This window comes from Asterias amurensis, chromosome 11 (genome assembly GCF_032118995.1).
Source record: "Asterias amurensis chromosome 11, ASM3211899v1".
Taxonomy (NCBI): Eukaryota; Metazoa; Echinodermata; class Asteroidea; order Forcipulatida; family Asteriidae; genus Asterias; species Asterias amurensis.
In genome coordinates, this window is record NC_092658.1 from 21,447,102 (window position 1) to 21,461,370 (window position 14,269).

Genomic DNA, 14,269 nt, shown 5'->3' on the forward strand with positions numbered 1-14,269 from the left:
ATGGCTTATTTGTTCAGACAGATTCAAATAAAGGACTTCCCATCAGAGCCATTTTACTAAAGTTATTGGTGTTCACAACCCCCACACGCACACACATAAACACAAAACAACTAATCCCATATTATTATTCCTTTATTTAAAAATTCTGATTTTATTACAAAGTTACATGGAAATTTAACATCACACACAAGTTGTTCAATATAATAAATATGACACTGAAAACACTTTTTAGTACTGAATAAAATCACAAAACAGCTGCTGCACAATTAACTTAATACCATTACAGATTAATATCCAAAATATGAATTACATTTATATTAAAATACAAGTTTAAAATAAAAATATATAAGCACTTGTGAACATGGCCTTCCTGAGCTTTTACAATTTAATTAATTAAAACAGTGTTACTTTTTACATAATGAACAACATGGCTAGTAGTGGTCCGCCTCCCCGAGTTGTGAAGGGTTAAGTAGCATCAACAGTGTCTTGGCAACCAATCCAGTCACTAAACCACTGAACTAAATCAACCTTGCCATGAACACATTCACTGATTGTTTACTACTGATTTTTCCATAATTTTGTAAATCAAGTTTTTTATTGTCATTCCCTAAAACATACAGTGATCCAGTTCAAATATCCAGCTTTTGAGCCTCCAAGGATATTGTAGCACCAATTCCTCAAGGAATAGTGAAACTGGGGTTTGCGGTAACACCATGTAATGACTATCTCTAAATGATTTGGGGTGGTTCTGAAAAGAACCGTTGGTTTAAACTCGACGTTTTGATCAGTATGCTCTGATCGTCTTCTGGAGAAAGCGTCTTGTGCTTTCTCTAGAAGACGATCAGAGCATACCCCAAATCATTTAGAGATAGCCATTACATGGCGTTTCCACCATGCTAAGTTTCAAATCCTACTTAAACTGGGGTTGTATGGTGATACCATAGAGCTTTATGGGTGATACCCAACAAATAATCCCTTCAATTTGTCTGAGTTACTGGAGTAAAGGGCGAATATAATTATTTCTGAGCTGAAGTTTGCAAAGAATACTCATTCATATTTCTTGATTGAAATAAGTTGGAAACAAAACTGGGGTTTTTTTTTCTCACAATGAAACTGCAGAATAAGCTCAATTCATTCAAATTGTCAGCTGCTTAATTTGAGTTGTAATACTAAAGTGATGCTCCAAAAAAGCTAGGATGACATTTTGAATGAGCTTTTTTGAGTGACTAAAACAATACAATGCGTTGGATCAAGTTTTGTTGTTTACAAATGGCAAACTGCAAACTTCTTTTACCAACTTCACTAAACTAAAGCTTTATCTGGACTTTGAAGAAAACTCGGTTTGTAAAATTTTTATTAGCACATATTTAACAATTTGATTATTTCATAATTATGGAAAATGCAGTAAATGGCAAATTATAAAGGCGTGAATTCTACATTAATCTGCACAAACACTACCCCATCATTACAGAATCGACTGCTAGTCAACAAGTCTGTCTGCATAAACTTCAGACGTCCCCTGAACTGATCTCGAGTGTTTCCCATTCCAGCACGACTCATATTGCTGCATGTAATGATAGTTGTGAAGTCTGATCGCTCATGTGTGTTTTTAACCTGATCAAATAATGTCACTTTGCATGTGGTGCTAAACGGAAAATGCAACTGGTCGTCATAGTCACCCTTCTGCAACACAATAAACAATGAGGTGTACGTTGAGTTTCTGGTGACATGGCCGTCCGTTTCTAGGCGGGCACAGAGCTTGTAGCCAGGTTGGCTGGTGTAGAAGGCTGGGCTTACGATACAGGTTGTTGAGTTGTTTCTACACATGTGGGATTTCAGATCTATTTTCCAGTGAAGATGTCCGTTGTAGTTGGTATTCTCAAGAAGGCTGATTCGTTCCACTTGTTGATTCAGAAGTTTGTCTTTCTCGTTCAGATTTCTGTTGAAATCAGACATACACAGTTTTTTTTATGAACTTGTGACCCAAAGCCCATCAAACATTGGCCTTTATATTTGATACAAAATGCTGTTTTGTTTTGTCTTCAGTAACTTTGAACTTTGTAAACCAGCGGCTTTGGGGTTGGGGGTTGTGAGATGCTGGGGTTTGCGAGAAAATTATGGCTTTACAGTGAAACAGTACCCGTCAAATGACTTGAAGAACTATTCCAACAGCTTATAGGATGGCTAAACTTATTCAACCGAAGTGATTGGGTTTACCTTTTGAATCAGTCTATCCAAAATTTCTACAACACAACTAAGAAGTTCAAAATGCTTAACAATCTCGAAAATAAAGTTCTTATTTGTTACTGCAATAATCTAAAATTCCAAGTGGTCGCGCAATGGAAATCTTGACACGCGATCATAAAAAGACACAGTTTCAGGTCTCAAATCTTAGGATCGCGCGCAAGATTTCCATCGCGCGACCTTAGAGCGACCGACTATAAACCGACCTTTATAGCCAGAAAGACAATTGAACAACTGACAGGCCCTTCCTTAACATTGGCAATATACATTTTGATATTTCCGCTCAGACCCTCACAGCTTCAGTTTTGTCAAATCCAAATGTTGGAAGTAGTATTCAATCCCAGGTTCATTATTTCAACAGGTCTTAGTTCCATTAAGTAATTTGAGAGTATCATTGTTTTTGAGTGTTTTTTTTTTTTTGGGGGGGGGGGGGTAAACTTTTCCCATCCCGTATAGTTTTCAATAAACACTCTATACAAAACCAACCTGTAAGCCATTGGTCACATTTTAGTGAAGACACGGAGGGGAACAGTTTGTCAAGAATCTTGTGAACTTTCATTTTGAAGCTGATTTGATTGTTAAAATCCAAACAAGAAACCGCCAATTTTGGGGTCTTAAATTGTTTTTGGCGGTCTTCAATGATCCACATAAATACGCCTCGAAATTGCATGGTTTTCAGCCATTTATGGAATTTGCCGACCGTGTTTGTTCGCAAAGTAAAAGGAAAACCATGCAATTTCGAGGCATATTTGTGTAGATCATTGTATTCTACCTTTACAACAACTTTCTAACCATTGCACTTTATAATAAATGATTTTTATATATCAACTCGTCCGATCCAAGGCAACGTGTCACTTTAATTGGTCTCGGCATTTCAACTAGCCTGTCCTATTCATCGTCAATAGACTGAAGAGTGTGAGACATGTTGGTTTAAATCCTAAGTATACCTGTTGAGTTGTTCAAAGCTCGACTTGAGTTGATGACACTGTTCATGACACACTTCCATTGCCTCAGATTGTTCCTTCAGCTGTGCTTTGTAGGTAAGACTTTGGGCCAAGACAAGGTGTAAATGATTGGATAACTCATCTTTGTTATGGGCAGGCAGGTCACAGCGCTTGATCTGTCAAAAAGCAAATCATTAGTAATCAATAGACACAAATTTATATCATATTTTTCTTCTTTGTGTTTAGTAATGTAAATTGGACCAAAATGATCCCCAAAATGTTTGAATACATGCGAGACTTGCACTGTCTGTCAGTTATCAAGTTTTGTAAGGTTTTCTATAAATGTCATAATGCTCACTGATGCTCACTTAAAGGCTATGAAACAGTGAATTTTAACAAGGTATCAGCACTTCAAGCTATGCAATGATAACAATATCAACTTTATTCTGACAATTGGCAAATTTAGCTGTGCCATGCAGAAGGAAAATTACAATTACAAAACAATACATTTCATGCATTACAAAGTCTTGAGAGCGGACAATGACATTCACCGGCATTCACTTCAGAACTGGCGTAACATACAATTTCTTTTGGTGGGTGCAAGTGGAGATCAAGAAATTAACTTGGGGAGGCGGCTTTTGATTGATTTAACCATTCAATTTTTCATTTGTCAATTAAACGACTGCACTTCATCATAGAAGACACTACGTTATTTCAGAGGGAGCCGTTTCCCACAATGTTTTATACTATCAACCTCTCCCATTACTCATTACCAAGTAAGGTTTTATGCTAATAATTATTAGAGTGTCCACTAAAAATAATAATAATAATAATATCGAAGTCTTATATAGAGCACGTATCTACCAAACAAGGTACTCAAGGCGCTGAGTATATATACAAACTTTCAGAAAGATAAGAAAGATAGGTTATTGCAGTGATGAATTTTGAGACCCAATTATTTAGCACCTTATAAGTGTTTACAAGGTGCTACGGCGCATACAGCAGCCACAGCCAGGAACACCGGGGCGAACCCCTTCTCTTTTCGATAAGTGCACTGGGTTCTTTTACATGCTTTACACAACACATGGGACCAACGGCTTTACGTCCCATCCAAAGGATGAAGCAATGGTTGTGTGTCTTGCTTAAGGACACAAGTGTCACGGCTGGGGATTCGAACCCTCACTCTGCTGATCAGAAACACCAGAGTTTGAATTCGGTGCTCTTAAACGCTTGGCCACGACACTTCCACTGCCGCTTCCACTGCCACTGCCTTTAAACACCATCGTAAATACCTTTTGGTCGCATCCTACAGCTTTGAATGTACAAGGAACAACACTGCTGGGACAGTCACCCTCCTCAACATCAATGTGCTTGCCCATCTGTAAGGTCAATCAAACCAGGGGTAAAAAGGTTCCCTATAACATCATGAATGATTATGTGGTAAATGCACAAACATTTTATGGCACATGTTAAAATAAAGGGCCGGTTGTTCCCTAAATCCCCAGTGACCTCTCAGGCCCTGAGCACAATTTCATAGAGCTGCTTAAGCGGACAATATTGAGAAAATAGAATTAGCTGTTGCAAACAACTTACCAACCAAATGGACCGAGAGTATAAATGCAAAAAATAATTAATGGCCTGACGTTTCGACCCTAGCAGAGTCTTTCTCGAAGGCTAAATGACAACACAACAAACATGAACAGGTAACTAAGTGAAACATAAGCAGTGAAGCGGACAATATTGCTAACAATTTTCTGCTAAGCAAAATTTAGCTGGAAACTGAATAAAGATGCTACATGTGATGGTAAGGATTTGGAAATAGTTTTTACATTTAAGTCAAAATCAAGGCATCCTTTAATGACTACGCAAATAATAAAAACTGGAATCTAATTTTGTGCTCTTTCAAATAAAAAAAAGTGGAAATCCACTATAAATCAGATAATTATTGAAACCTGCTCAATACAATGTAAACTTTTCAATTCAATTCAAGAATACATTTACTTCCATACTCTCATAAAAGAATAACGACAGTTACATGTATCACGGAGTAAAGCAAAACATATCATGGGCCGTTTTGGTAAGCATGAGCTTGTAAAAAACAGCCAGACAGACAAGAAAACAAGACAACCAGACAAACAGACAAACAGACAAAAGGACAAATGATACATGATACATGACACAAAGAGAATTTGTAAAAAAAGCGACGAGTTGGCAGAACAGTTTAAGCTGAAAATAAATAAGACAAGTATTGAACTGGTTCTTCCTGTTTGTTCAATGCAGCTGTGAACATCTACTTTATTGATTAACTAACATTTCTTACTACAGTTAATTCATAAATACCAAATAAGTGAGTAAAAAAAATCTCACCTGTTCTCTGAGTATTCCTCTATGTCCACATTCAGCACACTCAATGGGATACTTAGGACAACGTATCAGTTTATGATTCTGAAAGGGCAGGTAAAAAGCACAGAAAATGAGTCAACCTTTCCCATTATCAGGGACACACTGGTTAATAATCAGCACTGTTAATAACGACTATTCAAATTATATATGATTTGAGGCATTGCATGGTGAGGTATCAATATATATTTGGTTTGCGGTAACACCATGTGTGTATCTACTTGCCAGGTAGAGTTTGTTCTTAGAGAACTGTCTTTCTTTATTCTGCTACCACGGAGTAGATTTATCGGATATTCGGGAGACTTCTCAGTTCTGAAAAAAACTGTCCTTAACTACTACCCGGGCGGAAGGTATAGAAAATTGGCTGGGACTACTACTTTAGTTTATAGGATCGTAATAAACTGTACTACCTCGGAGTCAGTTCTGGAATTGGTCTCATCAACGTTTCGACTAGCTCGCTCTAATCTTTGTCAGGAGACTGACTCTACCTGAGAAGTCTCTCGAACATTCGATAAATCTACTCCGCGGTAGTAGAATAAAGAAAGACAGTTTTCTAAAAACAAACTCTACATAGCAAGTAGTATTTAAATTGTTGTTATTGATTTTTATCCCGCTGGTTTTGGGAATTCTTCTTTAGATTGAAAACTACTTTGTGCAGAGACCTTTCTTTGATTTGAGTATATTAGCATATGAATCTTATGCCTCACGCATATAGCAGTAAGCTTTCAAACTCAAACAAGAAACTGCTCAAATCCCGGCCAAAACGCTTGGGCTACCCATTCCTAACGTTATGTAAAACCATTCCCTGTCCAATTCCCATTGACTACCCTGCCCCCCTGTCCCCCAGACTCCCATAAATGGGCGACTGTTATAGTCTGCAAAGCAAAAGGAACACCACGCAATTTCGAGGCAAATTTGTGTGGATCATTGTATTCTACTTTTAAAACATTATTCCAACCGGATGCATTTAATATAACAAACGGTTACAAACGCTTTTTATAAGACCAACTCGTTCGATCCAAGGCAACATATCCCTTTAATTTTTTTAATTTTTTAACTACCAAACCAAGACTTTTATCACCAAATTCACAAATAAATGTTTTCCTTGCAGAGAATATCTGGCATTATAGCTACAATATAATACAAAATTAGATTTGCATATGAGCATACCATTTCATCCTTCCTGATGAATGACTCGCTGCAATGAGTACAATCCAATAGATGCAGCGGGCAATCTCCTAGATGCTCCTCAGTCTTTCCTCTCAGGTATTGCTCTTCACATCCATTGGGACATACAAGCTTTGCAAATAAACAGGTATCACTGTGACTCTGAATCAAAGACAAAACAATGGTAGATTCATTATAAATCCCTTAAAGACACTGGACACTTTCTGAACAGAACAAAAATTAAAAGTTCACAGATTTACAAAATACATACAGGGTTTACAGAAGGTAATGGTGAAAGACTTCCCTTGAAATTTTATTCCACTTTTTGAGAAAACATTATAACAATTATCAATTCTCGATATAGAGAATAACGGATTTATTTTAGTCATGACACGGCGACACATCATGACATGGCGAAATGTGCGGAAACAAGGGTGGGTTTTCCCGTTATTTTCTCCCGACTCGGATGACCGTTTGACCCTAAATTTTCACAGGTTTGTTTTTTTATATGTAAGTTGTGACATACGAAGTGTGGACCTTTGGACAATACTGTTTACCGATGTTGTGCAATTTAAAGGCAGTGTACACTATTGGTAATTACTAAAATATAATTGTCAACATAAATCCTTATTTGGTAACGAGTAATGGGGAGAGGTTGATATAGTATAAAACAATGTGAGAAACACCTCCCTCTGAAGTAATGTAGTTTTCAGGAAAGAAGTAATTTTCCACGAATTTGATTTTGAGACCTCAGAATTAGATTTTGAGGTCCCGAAATCAAGCATCAGAAAGCACACAACTTCATGTGACAAGGGTGTTTTTGCTTTTGTAGTTATCTTGCAACTTTGACAACCAATTGAGCTCAAATTTTCACAGGTTTGTTATTTTTTGCATATATAATGTTGAGATACACCTAGTGAGATAACTGGTCTTTGACAATTACCCAAAGTGTCCAGTGTCTGCTAAGTGCACCAATGTTACTGTGTGCACTGAAGTTTGTTGGGGACTAGGATTGGGCATGGAGCATGTAAAACCCTGCTAAATGCTGCACAGTGCAACATAGTATGGGTTTGAGTTGACTGCTATATGCAATATTCCGTACAAATTGCAAGAGGTCTGCATTCGGAACTAACCTGTAGGTTTCTTAGATCACCTCTCCACTCACAGCCACTTCTTACATTACTACAAAGAACCGTCATAGACAAGATTTCCCTCTCAAAGGCAACATCGTCAAATATCTGTAGTGCATCAGAGTAGGACAAAATGTTATAAATGATGGAATTAAGGCCGAGTCACACTGCAGTGATAATGAAAAAAATAACGAAAGCGATAACGACGCAAAGAGAGCTCATTCTATTGGTTGAATTGCTCCACGCACATGCTCATTCAACCAATGCAATGGAGGTATGCTGAGCCTCTGTGCAGTATTAGGCTTGACAAAGACTGTGATAGCACAAAATCTGAAGGCAGAGGGATCGACATTTCAATCAGTATGCTATGATGCCGATGGTCTTCATACAGGAGAAGGCAGAAGACGATCAGAGCATACAGATAAAAAAAAAAAAGTCTCGGAACCACTTCAGCTCATAATGAGATTTATAATATTACGTCTTCGCAATTCCCAATGCAAAGTTTTAAATCCTACTTAAAGTAAGGTACAACATATTAAACAATTAACAGAGATGGCTGTAGAAGCATTCAAATGAAGAAAGTGATCAGCAAAGCAAGTCTGTAAAGGAATGAATGGCAACACTTACATCACTTTTGACATTTAGCCAGGTTTTGTCCACTGGACACTTGGTGTATGGACGAGGGCTACATACAAACAAAATATAAACAAAATACTTCAACAAATAATAAACAAAACATTGTGTCAAATTCCAAACTTGAATGCTATTGTTCCTGTGGTTTGTGAGTTGTACAGCTCTATGGTTATAACTTAATAACAGAAACCATCAACTTTTTGTTTAAAGACACTGTTTAAAGACACTATTGGTAATTGTCAAAGACCAGTCTTCTCATTATCTCAACATATGCATAAAATAACAAACCTGTGAAAGTTGCAAGATAATAATGGAAGAGAGAACACCCTTGTCACTTGAAAGTTGTATGCTTTCGGATGCTTGATTTTGAGACCTCAAAATCTAATTGTGAGGTCTCAAAATCAAATTTGTGGAAAATTACTTCTTCCTCAAAAACTTTGTTACTTCAGAGGGACCCGTTTCTCAAAATGTTTTATACTATCAACAGCTCTTCATTGCTTGTTACCAAGTAAGGTTTTATGCCAACAATTATTTTGAGTAACTACCAATAGTGTCCGCTGCCTTTAAATACTTTGATCAACATCCCCATTACAACCTAGCCACTAGGAATACAACATGAATTTCTCTATAGGAATCTAAACTTTGGTAACCGTTAGAGCACCTTGCCACTTACAGAACCCTTGGACAGGATGTCTACCATCAAACTCATGGGATGTTGGGTTCATCAAATCTAACAGACCTTCCATTGAAACAAAAAACAGCGTTTTTCTTCTCATACCCGATTATTTTCTGCATGCACATTTTGCAGAATCGATGACCACACTTGGTTTGTAGTGGTGAACGCAGTGCTGCTAAACACACAGGGCAAATGTACTTGGGGTCGAGTGCTGGCTCAAACTCAGCATCATAACCACCAGTCACTTCGGTAGATGATGTGTCATTACTGCAGGATCTTACACTATCAGCCATGATGTTTTAGACACAAAACTATAAAAAAGAACATTTGAAGTTATTCACAAGTTTTACATCTCAATAAAAAAAACTCCAGCATGCACCTTTTCTCGTACACTTAACATTTTTAAGTGATTACTATATATCATTACAGTCACCATTGTGCAGCTTCATAAAGTAGCACAATGAATTAATACTGCATGGAACATCTGGCTGGACGAAGTAAGTTTTCTTTAAAAAACAAAAATTAGGCAATCAGCTTGCAAGTTGTTATTCACCCATGCATTTGTATTGTTATATAACAGTTAATAATACAGTCCAGAAGACCGTGGATCCTGGGGCCCAATTTCATAGACCTGTTAAGCACAAAAAATTGCTTAGCATGAAAATTCTTCCTTGATAAAAACAGGATTACCAACCAAATTTCCATTTGTTGCATATTGTTTGTTACTGGTATTCAGCTGTTGTTTGCTTATCCTGAAAATCACGTGAAAATTTGGTTGGTAATCCTGTTTTTATCAAGGCAGAAGTTTCATGCTAAGCAAATTTTTGTGCTTAGCAGCTCTATGAAATTGGGCCCCTGAATGGAGGTTAGCTTGCCTTTTCGTGTGCATCTCTATATGAAATGGCAACTTGCACAGCCTGCATCAAGCACAAAATTGGTTTAGCAGCTCTATGAAATTGGATACACTTACAGGTCATGCTAGGGAAAAGTTTCCGTATGGCGCCACCACTTTTAAATTCAATATGAAATAATATAGTATCTAATTCTAATTTACCTCAATGAGATATCCCTTTTTGTAAAAATGAGTAAAAAGTGGTGGCACCACACGGAAAGTTATCCCAATGCATGCCTATGGTTTGGACAATCACAACATGAGCAAGTCTACTCCTACTAGAACTAGAGGTTTTGGAGTATGGTAACATTATTTAAATGATAAGCAGTAACTTAAAATAACAATTGCTTAATTTGTTGTAATGAAATGCATGTAGTTAAGTAATAATGTAAACCAAACTAACCTTGAATCACTCCAATAATTACGCAATGTAAATTAAGCTTGTAAATTAAGTGCCACCGTTGTTTAATTTGAGCTCTCATGGAAAATGTAACATATGTCATAAAATCCAAGGTTTAATTTTAATCTTGCAGACTCTAGGTATTAAAGGAACACGTTGCCTTGGATCGGTCGAGTTGGTCCTTAAAAAGCGTTCTGCAACAGTTTGTTATACAATCGGCATGGTTGGAAAGATGTTGAAAAAGTAGAAAACAATGATGTACACAAATATGCCTCAAAATTGCGTGGTTTTCTTTTTACCTCGTCGACTAACACGGTCGGCCATTTATGGGAGTCAAATTTTTGACTCCCATAAATGGCTAACCGTGTTAGTTCGCGACGTATAATGAAAACCGTGCAATTTTGAGTGATACTTGTGTGGATCGGTAATTCTACTTTTAAAACATCTTTCTAACCATATGCATTTCATAAAAAACGGTTTCAAACGCTTTTTATAGACCAACTCGTCCGATCCAAGGCAACGTGTTCCTTTAACATAATTTTTGTTTCCAGTGGAGATTCATTAACTGTTCAGCACAATGATATCTGATCTAATAGGTATATCATTGCACCTTTGCATTAAAATGCAATATAATTTGTTTCTATGAGAAGATTCTATGGCAATGTAAACAAATTAACTTTATGCAAATGAAGCCATCTATGAATTGTGTTTTTTCTTCTTTTCTGTTGATCCATGACGATAGCATCTTGCACAGACATAGAATGACAGTGTATCAGCTGATGCACACATTTCAACATCTTCTTAATTGATATTCAACATCAATTGGGGATACAGTATTTACTAACCAAGCTTACACATCAAATTAAAACCAACCATTTTCATCAGAGGTAACAACTTTTACTTAAAAAATTGCAGTCACAAAAAGGCTGCAATTCTAAGAGAAATTACATGGACGCTGAACTTGTCACAGCATCTTTCTGGTTCAATTCATTTATGCTACCGAGAAATACTTTTCACTAAATTGACTGTGTAATTGTGAACTGTGTCGAAGAAAAGAAACCAAACAGTGAATTGTGTCAAAGAAATAAAAGCAAACAAGAGTGATTTGCAAGACGCATTTTGGCATGAGTAATTTGTTCACTGCTGAATGTTGATTATGAATGAGTCAATGGGTGTCCTAGTGATATAAACGATGTGCGCTGGAATATATATGAACTCCGTGTGAACCTGGCATTATCCTGAGGCCAAGTCTATGGCATTTCCAAGCGTATAAATGTTAATTCAGCTTCAAAATCAAAACATTCTGCCCAGATATAATGTTTGGGAGTCATACATGATGAATTGCAATGTGTCCAAGAATCATTCTTTTATTTAAAGCTCATTAAGCAACACATTTTACACAGTATTGGATTGGATTTTTGGGGTTGAACAAAGAATTGACTAGAGTGGGATTCGAACCAAAGACCTCCGGATTTGGCTATCACCTCGTAAGCGGGAGACGATACTCCGATAGCAGAACAAAACCTCAGTGTAGCTATAGGAGTAGTGCAAGTTTGTACAAGGGCAAACAGAAGTATGTCAAGGCTTGTCAAACTGGTCCTTGGTCTTTCTGCGGGTGTGAAAAGTTTCCATAAGGCGACACTTTTTCATTCGATATAAAATAAATAGTATCTAATTTACTCCTAGAACTATTTCGGTTTCGTCCGGCTATCGTCTCCCGTCTATAGTTCTAGGAGTAGCTCAATGAGATATGAATCCCTTTCTGTAAAAATGTATGAAAAAGTGGTGGAGCCATACGGAAAGTTATCCTGCGGGTGTCTTAACGTTCTATGTATCTACTTATCCGGTTGTTTTTGCATTATGTTTTAACAATTCATGTAGTATCGTAGCGTCATACGTTATCGACCCTCATATGTTTTCGGTCCCCAACTTTGATTCCCGTTTACCGCGATATTGTGCAAGCTGCACTGATGACCGAAGCTATGCAGTTTACTCACGGTCTGTATTTTCATCAGGCTTAATCATGCTGAGAATAAAGTTTCCTGTCGTTGGTTATGCTCAAACATTTATAAAATGATTGATTTTTGGTACTATCACTAGTGCATTATTATGCCAACATTCAAGTGAGTCAAAGAAACATCATCCAACCTCGAAAGTTCAAAACAAAATTACTATCTGCTAGATTGAGTTTCATTCTGCTTTAGTCACTAGATGGATCACGTGTGGTGGTTACTATTTGGGATTCTATGGTGCGCAAATGTGGGGAAAATATTAAAATATTTTAAGTGAAAATGACAAAATTTTTTTTTATTTATTTACTTCATAACTGTTATAAATTCCGATAAGCGTAATAAATATTAAGTCTACATTTAGGAGAAAATATCATAGATTGGTTTCTTATCTCCTGAAACCAAACATTACTGGTCTGAAATGGGGGGAAACGGATTGTTATGAAGTGTGAGTGCATCAAGGGGGGTGGGGTGTTTTACTTTCATGCCTTATGATATCTCTGGATTCTAATATAGTAGCCATAATGCCTTAGAACAAAAATGTAATTAAATTTGTTAAGGGAAAAGTTTCCGTATGGCGCCACCACTTTTTCATTCGAAATAAAATAATATAGTATCTAATTTACCTGATTGATATATCCCTTTTTGTAAAAATGAGTGAAAAGGTGGTGGCGCCATACGGAAAGTTATCCTTGTTAAGTACTAATTGAATAATATTTTTGATCTACTTTGCCCGCCATACTAGCTTCTGAATATTCAATAAAATACCAACCAATGAAAGGTGTGAAAACATATGACGTTGCTCCAATGTCGTCCATGCACAAGCACTGTTAATGGCGGACTGTCTCTCGCAACGTAAAACCAAAACTTTAAAAATTTCAACACACCATGAAGTGAAAGTGTTATTGTTAAAAAATTGGATAGATGATTTGAAAAAAAAAAATTAGTTTTTGATTGTGAACAATTTTCCTGATATTCTACTGAAAACACATGACACCAGGATATGTAAGCTACTGCTACTGAAGCATGTTTTTAGTAATGCATGCGCCATTGCTCACAGTTTAGACTAAACTTTTATGAAATGTGTCATTAAAAACAAGCAAAACACAAACTGTATTTTCCTACAGTTATAAGAGTAAATCACCTATAAATAGTCGTAATAAAACAAAAGGCTCGATTGAGATTACAATTTGACGAAGCTGTAATTCCACACTTTAAAACACCCGCCTTCCCAGTAAAATCACAACACTCCTCCGCTCCGAGATTGTCAAGTCCAAATGAACGCAAAAAACGTTGGTCGGCGGTCCTTCAAACTAGCCGTAGATGGCGCCCTGCCAGTTTAACGGTGCGTGATCTTAAAAGAAAAAGACGCCTGCAGGGGGGCAGGAGGATAACCGAATTCGAACCCACGAAAAGGAAAAGCCGCCCATTGCTCGAGGGCCTCAACTTATTTATTTCACAAACACAAGGTAAACAGTGGACAAAAATTGCTTTAATACAAAAGTGTAAAGGCATTAGGCCTACCGATAAGCTCATTATAAAAACGACAAGACATACCAGAAGAGATAAACTGGGATAGCTCTATCTGGGACCCGTTTATCTGACCGATAGAAGGGGCGGGGTTCCCACCTCAACAAACCCATTTCCCCCTCCCAAAATGAGATTTCAAAAATGCACTTATGGAATTCATGGTTCGATACGTTATTAAATGTAACCCTCTTCGTGTCCCCCACCCCCTCCCTCCCCCCCCCCCCCCCAAAAAAAAAAGTTTTTT

General features: G+C 37.1%; 1 protein-coding gene across 3 annotated transcripts; it reads right to left on the reverse strand.

Moving 5' to 3' along the window:
- Positions 1-153: 153 nt before the first annotated feature.
- Positions 154-13,784, reverse strand: LOC139944675 (TNF receptor-associated factor 6-like). Of its 3 annotated transcripts, none has more exons than XM_071941748.1 (9): positions 13,683-13,784; positions 9,297-9,505; positions 8,513-8,570; positions 7,889-7,993; positions 6,759-6,917; positions 5,556-5,633; positions 4,481-4,567; positions 3,192-3,364; positions 154-1,939 (listed from the first exon to the last, which is right to left on the reverse strand). In XM_071941748.1, exons 2-9 carry the CDS (start codon positions 9,485-9,487, stop codon positions 1,417-1,419), a joined length of 1,374 nt encoding a protein of 457 aa, XP_071797849.1. In that variant the 5' UTR covers positions 9,488-9,505; positions 13,683-13,784; the 3' UTR covers positions 154-1,416. The 3 variants fall into 3 exon arrangements, with proteins under 3 accessions (XP_071797849.1, XP_071797850.1, XP_071797848.1); XM_071941749.1 differs by lacking the exon at positions 13,683-13,784 and adding an exon at positions 13,268-13,361; XM_071941747.1 differs by having other exon boundaries at positions 155-1,939; positions 13,640-13,783.
- Between the last annotated feature and the right edge of the window lie 485 nt (positions 13,785-14,269).

Bases quoted from the DNA above. Each gene is read 5' to 3' on its own strand.
- LOC139944675 (XM_071941748.1), bottom strand. From the start codon at position 9,487: ATGGCTGATAGTGTAAGATCCTGCAGTAATGACACATCATCTACCGAA. The intron at 6,918-7,888 runs GTTAGTTCCGAA...TCTTTGATTCAG, and splicing joins GTGATCTAAGAAACCTACAG to AGTCACAGTGATACCTGTTT. The intron at 5,634-6,758 runs GTATGCTCATAT...CTGCCCTTTCAG, and splicing joins TCATCAGGAAGGATGAAATG to AATCATAAACTGATACGTTG.